This window comes from Octopus bimaculoides, chromosome 9 (assembly GCF_046866305.1).
Source record: "Octopus bimaculoides isolate indiv1 chromosome 9, ASM4686630v1, whole genome shotgun sequence".
In the NCBI taxonomy this organism is placed as follows: Eukaryota; Metazoa; Mollusca; class Cephalopoda; order Octopoda; family Octopodidae; genus Octopus; species Octopus bimaculoides.
This window is the reverse complement of record NC_142936.1, coordinates 90,249,491-90,260,816: the sequence shown is the minus strand read 5'-3', so window position 1 is coordinate 90,260,816 and position 11,326 is coordinate 90,249,491. Positions and strand designations below refer to the sequence as shown.

The window sequence follows — 11,326 nt, the reverse complement described above, 5'->3', positions numbered from 1 at the left end:
ACTAACAAGGCTTTGGTCGGTCCGAGGCTATAACCAAAGACACCTGCCCAGGGTGCCATGCAGTGGGACTGAACCCAGAACCATGCGGTTGGTAAGCAAGCTTTTTACCACACAGCCATGCCAGCTATAGTACAATTCTTACAATTTATAGTTAGTTTGTTGTTATATCTAACCCATGCCACCATGGAAAACGGATGTTAAATGATAATGATACTAATTCTGGTAATTAACAAGTTTATAAAAAGTTGGAAATCATTTTGATTTTATTAAACATGGCAATTTGTTTCCTTTCAAATCTTTACCCTTGTCTAAGAAACACTGGCCTAGTTAATAAGAATGTTATCAACTTTACTTAAGAAATGAAGGATCCTAGTTCAAATCCATTCTATTACTGTGAATACATCCAGGAATAAAATATTTGATGAGGATTGGAAATTAACCTGCCTGGGCTGTAGTGTAGTTGTAAATATTGAAAAATTTCCCATCTCTAAAGACAAAGTGAATAAATTATAATAAATTGTAATAAATTATAATAAATCATAATACATTATAATCTTATGAACAATAACTCACCTCAGATATTTAAATTCTTTATTTCACTCTCACCATCCAATGTGTTACAGAACACACCAATCTAATGTAGGTCACATGGTGTCCTACATGTTGATAATGATAACATAGTGAGACTATATCAAACTTTGTTGGACATATTTGGTCATACATGGAGATAACTGTCTGATTTTTAGACTACATTTTCTTCCTCTCCATGTAGCATATATTCTGAAATGGGGAGATTATCTCCTACATGTCGATAACAATGTGTCTTACGTTAGTTTTTAACTTATGAGGAAGTTAAAATACGCATATACAAAAACTCTTACAAAATCATACTTGCACACACAGACACACACTTATTAAACGACACATACTCTCTCATTGCCATAGCAAGTAAAATATGCATGCACACACACACACAATTACATACATAGAAACACAGACACACAGCAAGTAGATTGTTGAGTATACACACAAGCACACACACACACATATGCATCACATAGAGAGCTGAGAGAAATAAAGATTGGAGTGTTCATCAGCCAGTGAAGACAACTGGAATGCTATCAAGTCCAAACAAGAATGAACAGGTCAGTAAATGCAAGCAGCCAAGTTTGGTCAGTGGCATGCATCTTACGCTCACCTGGTTCTGTAGCTGAGATTAGCAGAGAGAGACCCGTCATGAAAATGTGCCTACCCATCACTACAAAAACAAAAATGAAAGGTTTTTGACATTGGCAAGAAGCCAGAGATTAAGGGACAAGGGATATGGTTGATTATACAGAACCCCAGAACTGTAATTTATTGAACAAGGATTGATGAAAGGTAAAGTCAACCGTAGAAAGATTTGATCTTGCACATCCATAAAGCAATGTAACTAAATATTGCAAGAATAAAACAAACAAGGTTAACGATGAAGTTGCCCTGCAGTAGCAATTTACTTGCTAGTTGATGCACAACCATTGTCTGATGGTACGGATCTTCTGCTTGGCAGCAGTGAGCTTCAAGCCATTGGTCTAAGACACCTCTGTCTTGTCAGAAAAACAAAAATGAAAGGTTTTTTGACATTGGCAAGAAGCCAGAAATTAAGGATGTGGGATATGGCTGATTCTATAGAACCCTAGTCCTGTAATTTATTGAACACGGATTGATGAAAGGCAAAGTTAACCAAAGAAAGATTAGATCTTGGACACCCAAAAAACAATATAACTAAATATTGCAAGAGTACAACCAACAAGGTTAATGATGGGGCTGCCCGGCAGAAGCAGTTCACCTGCTAGTCGATGCCCAACCATTGTCTAATGGTATTTATATTCTGCTTGGCAGCAGTAAGCTTCAAGTTGCTGGTCTAGGATTCCTCCGCCTTGTCCGTTATCCAATGTCCTGCTGCCATAGAAGAAATACTGGAAGAGTAATTTGTACCTTGCTCCACTGATTCTTGCAACCAATGTGATAAATTAATATAAAAATGGTTTACTGATGAAGAAACAAGGGCTGAACTACAGTCAATTATTTTTGATGCAAGTGTTTGACTGGTTCACTATTCTCTCAACCCCTGGAAGATGGAAGGCAAGTTCACTTCACTGAGGTTTGAACACAGAACACAAAGGTACAGAGCTAAATACTGCAAGAGCATTTTGTATAACAGACTTACCCCACTTCCACAATTTCTGGTCTTGTGTCTGTCTTAGGACCTATTACTGAGTAGGAGAGCAGCGCATGCTATCAAAGTGATACTGAGGTACAAATATACAAAACCCAATACATACCTATTGTGATTACCCATCTGGTAAGTGTACACTACGTACATGCATTACAACCATATGTGCACAACATGGGGACCTCACATCAAGATAAACAGCGCATGGTATTGAGCAGAATATTTGCTATAGCCCACCTTTTACACCAAGACAAAACATGTTCATAATAACACTTCCAATCAGTTAAGATGAGAAGCCATGAAAACCACTGCCTGGTTTTGCAACAGGGCATTTATTATTATTATTATTACTATTATTATTCTGTGAAGGTCGACTTTGTCATTCAGCCCTCTGGTGTCAATAAAATAAAGTACCAATTAAGCGCTGTGGTGAATGGTATCAACCCAAGTACTTGGCCAATGTTATATTTTGTCCCCACCTTTCAAAACCACTGACCTAGTACCTAAATAAGGAATTATTATTATCAAAGGTGGAAACTAGCAGAAATTGCTAGCACACTGGACAAAATGCTTTGCTGCATTTCGTTTGGCCTCATGTTCTGAATTTCAAATTCCACTTAAGTCAACTTTGCTTTTCATCCTTTCAGTGAGTGCTTCCCCTGAAATTGCTGGCCTTGTGTAAAAATTTGAAACCACTTTTCCTTTATTTGTTTCAGTCATTTGACTGCGGCCATGCTGGAGCACTGCCTTTAGTTGAACAAATCAACCCCAGGACTTGTTCTTTGTAAGCCTAATACTTGTGATATCGGTCTCTTTTGCTGAACCACTAAGTTACGAGGACATAAACACACCAATATCCGTTGTTAAGTAATGGTGGAGAGACAAACAGACACACACAAATATATACATACATATATTTATATATTTATATATATATATATATATATATATATATATATATATATATATATACAACGGACTTTTTTCAGTTTCCGTATACCAAATCCACTTACAAGGCTTTGGTCGGCCCGAGGCTATAAGTAGAAGACACTTGCCCAAGGTGCTACGCAGTGGGACTGAACCCGGAACGATGTGGCTGGGAAGCAAGCTTCTTACCACACAGCCACTCCTGCACTCCCATTATTATTGTTATTATTATTATTATTGAGCCGGCGGAATCATTAGCGATATTTCACCTGAGGCTACATTCTGAGTCCAAATTTTGCCGAGGTCAACTTTAGGGGGGGGGGGGTTGATTAAATAAGTACCAGTTATGCACTGGGGTCGATGTAATCGCCTTAATCCCCTCCCACAAGATGCCTTTGTGGCAAAAATCTGAAATCACTCTTGTTATTATTATTAAGGAAGCGAGCTGGCAGAATCTTAGCATGCTGGACGAAATACTTAGCAGTATTTCATCTGATGTTATGTTCTGAGTTCAAATTCCATGGCGGTCAAAGTTTGCTTTACATCCTTTCGGGGTCAATTAAATAACTACCAGTTACGCACTGGGGCCAATATAATAAACTAGCTCCCTTCCGCCAAAATTTTCAAGGCCATGTCCCTAGAATAGAAATAATAATAATAATAATAATAATTATTATTATTGAATTGAATTGACACAATCATTAGAGTTTGGCGCAAAATATTTTGTGGTATTTATTCCGGCTGTTTACATTCTGAGTTCAAATTGCTTCCAAGTTAACTTTGTCTTTTTTATCCTTTTGGGTTGCTGAAATAATGTACCAGTCATATACTGAGGTGAATGGTATCAACTAAGTCCCTCCCTTCCTCTAAATTACTGGCCCTGTACCTAAAGAAGAAGAAGGAGGAGGAGGAGGAGGAGGAGGAGGAGGAGGAGGAGAAGAAGAAGACTTTCTACTATAGGCACAAGGCCTGAAATTTTGGGGAGGTGGGGGGTCAGTCGATTACATCAATCCCAGTATTAGACTGGTACTTGTTTTACTGACCCCAAAAGGAAGAAAGGCAAAGTCAACCTCAGTGGCATTTGAAATATTCTTTTATTTGTTTCAGTTATTTGACTGCGACCATGCTGGAGCACCACCTTTGGTCGAACAAATCAACCCCAGGACTTATTCTTTGGAAGTCTAGTACTTATTCTATTGGTTTCTTTTGCCGAACCACTAAGTTATGGGGATGTAAACACACCAACACACACATAAAGGTGGTGCTCCAGCATGGCCGCAGTCAAATGACTGAAACAAGTAAAAGAGTAAAAGAATATATATGATGGGCTTCTTTCAGTTTCCGTCTACTAAATCCACTCACAAAGCTTTGGTCATCCCGAGGCTATAGTAGAAGACACTTGTCCAAGATGCCATGCAGTGGGACTGAACCCAGAGCCATGTGGTTGGTAAGCAAGCTATTTACCACACAGCCACTCCTGCGCCTAATATCATAATCATAATAATAATGATAATAATAATAATAATAATAATAATAATAATAAAAATAAAAATAATAATAATAATACACAATATAACACACAAGTGCAACGCACCTTTGTAGAATGTGTGGGGAGAAGGTTGAAAGACGTACTCACACTGTTAGTGCTTGTGAAAGTCTTATAAAGAAAGAGTACAAGCACAGACACAACAAGGTAGCCTTAGACATTCACTGGCTGCAGTGCCAGAAGTGTGGATATGAGGCAACAGGCACTTGGGATCAACATGCACTGGAAAAAGTAATGGACAAAAATAGGAAGGCAAAGATCCTCTAGGAGATAGACAAATTATTAAGAGCACTGAAGGCCAGATATAGTAGCCTTTAAAAGGGGCAAGCATGAATGCCTGATAATTGGTGTGGCAGTGCCAGGAGATCAACTTATTGTCATAGAGGAAAGAAAAAAGGGTCAACAAATGTGGAGACCTGAAAGCTGAGAGCGCCAAGTGGCAGCTGCAAGAGTCAGACATAAAGGTTGTTCCCATTGTCTCAAAGTATTGGGTTCAATACCACCCAACCTGAAGAAACATCTGGACACTTTAGAAATACCTTACAATCTTGGTTTGTTACAAAAATTAGTTTTGCTTGGAACTGCACACATATTACATGAAAGTGTTGTCTGTCTGAGGTCCTTATTGCAATCTGAAAGACAGTACAAATCCCTGGTACACACAATATCGTCAATCTACATCACATTATTGCTTACTGTGTGACATCTTCGATAATAATAATAATAATAATAATAATAATAATAATAATAATAATAATAATAATAATAATAATTCTTTCCACTGGAAGCACAAGGCCTCAAATTTTGGGGAAGGAATTAGGTCAATTACATCGACCCCCAGAGCATAACGGGTACTTATTTAATCGACTCCAAAAGGATGAAAGGCAAAGTCAACCTTGGCGGGATTTGAACTCAGAACGTAGTAGCAGACGAAATACTGCTAAGCACTTCACCTGGCATGCTAACGATTCTGCCAGCTCACAGCCTTAATAATAATCTTTTCCACTGGAAGCACAAGGCCTCAAATTTTGTAGATTACATCAACCCCAGTGTGTAACTGGTACTTATCAAAGTCAACCTCAGTAGAATTTGAACTCACAACGTGAAGACGGACGAAAAACCACTAAGCATTTCACCCAGTGTGTTAATGATTCTGCCAGCTTGCGGCCTTAAACAATAATAATAGTTGTTTCTGACATAGGTACAAGGCCTGACCTTTTGGGGTGCAGGTTTGAGTTCATGAAACTGATCCCCGGTATTTAACTGATACTTTTCTTATTGTCAGCTCCCAGAGGGATGAAAAGTGAAGTCGAATAATAATAATAACTATTAATGGAAAAATCAGAAAAAAAAAACCTGGAAAAACAACTAAAATAAGCCAAACAAAAAGGAAAACAACCCTCCCCCACTTCCAATGAAGCAAACATAACATACATGTAATGCATCTGTGGTAATAAATATTGATTATGATTGTAATTTAAATTAAAGAGACAGAGTTGTGGGGCTTCTGGTTATGGGTCAATTTTTATGTTGTTTGTGTGTGTGTCTATATATATATATATATATATATATATATATACATATATGTGTATATATATATGTATTTCTTATGATGTTTTATTTCAGTCGAGAGGATGAAGGCAGGAATGGGTGGGTGAATGGTGCTGGGACAAATAGGTGAGAGAAGACTGGGTTTTTTTTTTTTTTTTTCAATAAATGTCTCACAAGCGTACGAGCATCCTAATATATTTGTATGTATGTGTGTGTGTACATATACATATATATATATTTACTGACACAGACATGCAACAGAATGACAGCGTGTATCGGATAAATTGCTGTTAAGAAACTCTGAGTTCTGAATGTAAGTATTCCATGTCTGTGTCATTTAATAAATTTAATCCCCTATTTCTAACAATATTGAGGTCATATTCTTTTGTTCTTACACACACGGTTTCTCTCTTTCTCTGTCTGTATGTCTGTATGTATGTACATGCACACACACACACACACACACACACACATAAATTTATAAAACAAGATGGAATGAAGAGGCTCTTTAGTCACAAAGCACAACAATTGTTTCTGTGCAATGCTAACAGCTGTTAGCTGCTGAGTTTTCCATATCATACTGTTACATGAAATATTATAGAAATAAATATGACCCAACAGCAACTGTACACTGGCGCATCGTACATGATAACCATAAAGGAGCTTTGAAATACTCATTATGAGGTTATTACCCAGATGATATTAAATATGTATATATATATATATATATATATATATATATATATGCATACACACACACACACCACAGTAACTGGCCAATTAACATTGTCTGTACATCAAGTATGACACACAGTTGGTTATTTTAATTAAAATACTGCCTCAATTGCATATACTGAATTTTTATTCAGCCGGACAGCTATTTGCAGCATCAGTAAATGTTTTATTCAGTTTCTTATATTGAAGATGAGGAATTTTTGTTCGGGCATGTGACTGACTGTGAGTATTATCGTTCATGAGGTCCCAAAAGGTCAACATGTATTTGGTGTTCTCACTGTCTGCTGCTTGAGCAAGTTTCCATTTCCCTCTGATATTTATTGTGTTTTTAACACAGCATGTCCATAAGAGAGAATATTTCTGGACAAATACTGAAATAACGGGCTTGTCAACAGTATATAGACATTAAGTTTGATATATATATATATATACAGACACACACACATATACATACATATGTATGTGTGTGTAGTTTTATATGTATGTATGTATATATGTATGTGTGGAGTTTTATATGTATGTATGTATATATGTATGCATGTATATATATATATATATATATATATATATATATATATATATATATAAAGAGAGAGAGAGAGAGAGAGAGAAAGAGAGAAGCACAAAGCATAAATTTGATATTTCTTCATTTCATCTGTTACACACATTTCTGTTGCATATGTAACTGACGAAATGCAGGAATACCAAACCCACACTTCAGGTTTTTCCCTCATAATTAAACGTGCACTTTTTCATTACATCATAACCCCATATGGGCTGCATAGAACCCTACTGGATCACACAGCAGAGGGAGTTTAATGCCAAAACTATTAAGAGCCACAGCCAAAAAAAGATTAATTTTGCCACACCTAGTGCATTCATTTCCACTTTGTGTGTGTGTGTGTGTGCGTGTGTGTGCACAAACATGCATACAAACACACGTGTATGCATAATGAATCACGTGTTCAATTTTAGTGTGACTATGTATTCCACATACATTTGTTACCCTTAATGCAATTCTTACACACACTCAATTTGTCATAATGTAACAAGGTTAAGTTTTATATATACACACATATATATACATATGTGTATTTATATATATATATATATATACACACACACGTACACACACAGATATATGAGAGACAAAGAACAGGTATTCTTAAATAAACAAAACAAATTAAAACATAACAGTCATCTTAGAATGTATATACATATCCATATACACAGGCATGCATGTACTTATGCCCATGCATACATACATACACACATGCTCATGGTTTCACCCACTCACACATGCATTCATGCTCAGAAGAGTCTATCTCAAGCTTGCAGTGAGGGGTGTTCACTGGTTGGGTGACTGTGTCTCCTTGTTACTTCTACTTCCTCTTCTTCTCATCATGGCATCCAGTTGCCAAGCTGGTTGCGTTCGAGATGTTTGTTGTTGTCGGGGATCTGGAAGCAGCCAACTGGGTAGACGCCGATTGTCCGGTTAAACAGGTTCAGGTTGAAACTAGCGCAGCCGTTCAGTTGGGTCTTGTGTTCTTCGTGCACATTCACTTGGAATGTCACATTGGAGAACTTCACACAGATCTCGGCAGCTTTAGACTTTGAGCCGAGACAGATGAGTGGAGGATTTTCAGCTGTTTGGGGGAAAAAACAGAAGAAAATAGAGTTAAAAGATAGTGAATGAATAACTAAACAAACAGAGAGAGAGAGAGAGAGAGAGAGAGAGAAGGGGGGAGAAGGAGAGATAGAGAGGAGAGAGGGGAGAGATAGAGAGGGAGATAGGGAGAGATAGAGAAGGGGGAGAGAAAGAAGGAGAGATAGAGAGAGAGAGAGGAGAGAGAGAGATAGAGAGATAGAGAGAGGGGGAGAGAAGGGGAGAGGGAGAGGAGAGAGAGGGGAGAGAGAGAGAGAGCAGAGAGAGAGAGAGAGAGAGAGAGAGAGAGAGAGAGAGAGCAGAGAGAGAGAGAGAGAGAGAGAGAGAGAGAGAGAGAGAGCAGAGAGAGAGAGAGAGAAGACAGACAAATAGACAGATTAACAGGTAGAAAAGATAGACAAATGTAAACATGGAACCTGATCTCTAATAGTTTCTATAAATAAACATGATAAAATCTTTATGATTAGCACTCTTGTTTCATTCTTGATTATTAATATCTTTTATCTTTTATCTTCAGTTTGTTGAAGTCATTAGACTGTGGCCATACTGGGGGGCACCACCTTGAAGAAATTTGTAGTTGATGAATCGACACCGGTACTTAAAACCTGGTACCAGAGACTTAAGATACCAACACTGGTTGTCAAGCAGTGGTGGGGGACAAACACACGGGCTTCTTTCAGTTTCCATTGACCAAATCCACTCACAAGGCTTAGGTTGGCTTGAGGCTATAGTAGAAGACACTTGCCCAAGGTACCACACAGTGGGACTGAACCCGGAACCATGTGGTTGGTAAGCAAGCTACTTACCACACAGCCACTCCTATATATATATATATATATACATACAGGGTGGCCAAAAGTAGGTTTACAGTTATTCAACTATCTCTTTCGCATTAATATATTAACAGTTTAGATCTTAATTATAAAAAAAAATATGAAACCATTATTCTAATTTAGTTAATTTTGTCAAGCTCCCATTTCAGTTTGTGAGATAGAAATTTAAATGTAATAAAATGTTTCAAAAGAAATTTAAAGTGCCTACGTGATATCTGTAAACTTTATTTTGGGCCACCCTGTATATTGTTGTTTTGGGAGAGCTCTTATGCCAATAACAATAACACAAGCACTGGATCAATATCATTTCTTTATTGTTAGTCATTGTTGTTCAATGTGCTGGTAAAACAATGAACAAATGATTGATTAGTTAGTTGGTTAGATATTTAATCGATTGACTGACAAAAAAGAAATGATATTGAACCAGTGCTTGTGTTTTGTCATTATTGGTGCAATGACCTTCCCAAGACACAACAAAATTTGTTTGAACACAAATTCACATATAAATTTGGAAAACAAATACAATAACAAAGTAAATGTCTGTCTGTCCGTCATCTTGTATGAATGTATGTATGTATTTGTGGAAGAAGAAGACCCAAGAAGAGATGTGATAAAGTACTGAAGTCTAATCTCAAGATGCCAAGCCTTATGGTTAACTACTTTTTGAAGTTTGACATTCATGCTGGTAAACACGGTCCGGGCCATATTTTACATTGCTTGGAGTTTCTACCTATCGCAATGGAGCACCATTGACATACATAGTGATATGGATATTCCTAACTGAAAAAAATGTAATGATATGGATAATCTTGATTGTATGTTTCTACTTTTGCCTGTTTATTACTAGGCTGTTTTAAATTTGTCATACTGTTTACGCCAATTTCGAGCATTGGCTTTATTAACATTAAAATACCTTCTGGCAGCTCTAATGTCACGTTCAAATGCATATTCAACATATTCAATTTCTTCTTCACAGTAAACGATTCATAAGTTCTGCCCACATTGACAATATTGGTAATGACAAATTTTTAAGATTGCTTAAGATTTTGTTAAGATTGCTTATCATTGCTTAACATAAGTGTGAAAGGGATTAAAATTTCAATACTCCATATCAAAGGTTCCGAAAAGAATAGGTGGAAAAGAATTCTGTTCACATAATCAATTTGATTGGTCACCTTCCTCTGTCAGTTGAGTAAAGTGTCATCCAAGCTGATATTTATTGGTATTTAAACTTAATTTGCAACACCTCTGCATGTTTATCAGCTTTTTTTTTTGTTAGTAATTCTTAACAACTTTTCCTGTGGAGCAAAGATTGTTTGTCAACATAACATGGAGGTCCTGGTTTAGGACGAATGCTGCTGTAATTTAACCCTAGGAGACATTGTCTCCAGCTGGCTATACGACGCGATCTGCGTCCTTATGTTTTCAAACATAAGGACACAGATCGTGTCGTATAGCCAGCTGGAGACGATGTCTCCCGGGGCTAAATTACAGCAATATTAGTCCTAAACCAGGACTGCCATGTTATGTTGGCAAACAATTTTTACTCTAAAGTACTTTTGCTGAATATCTCATGTTGTGAGATTTATACAAATAGTAATTTTCTAACTTTTCCTGCGATCGTGATTTGAGAAGACATACAGCAGCATGCTAAAGATCGGACATAATCTCTTGTGGGCAAGAAATGTAAAATAAAGTTTATTACAAGCAACACAAACATTTTGTAATTTAATAGCTTTCAATGTGATACCTGTTAAACAGAAATTATTTTTATTTATTGAAAATTTAATAAAATCTAATCATAAGTAAGTGAAATTATGCTAAATACAACTAAATTGAAAACTTTTTTCCCC

The 11,326-nt window shown here is 36.9% G+C and overlaps 1 protein-coding gene across 1 annotated transcript in view; it reads right to left on the bottom strand.

The window, feature by feature from the left end:
• Positions 1 to 577: 577 nt before the first annotated feature.
• The window catches only part of LOC106872448 (uncharacterized), a 26,239-nt gene continuing 15,490 nt past the window's right edge, over positions 578 to 11,326 (bottom strand). Inside the window, exon 3 of the mRNA XM_089358020.1 lies at positions 578 to 8,620. Within this exon, the coding sequence (XP_089214146.1) occupies positions 8,376 to 8,620 (245 nt within the window). The 3' untranslated portion in view covers positions 578 to 8,375. The remainder of the gene's footprint in view (positions 8,621 to 11,326) is intronic.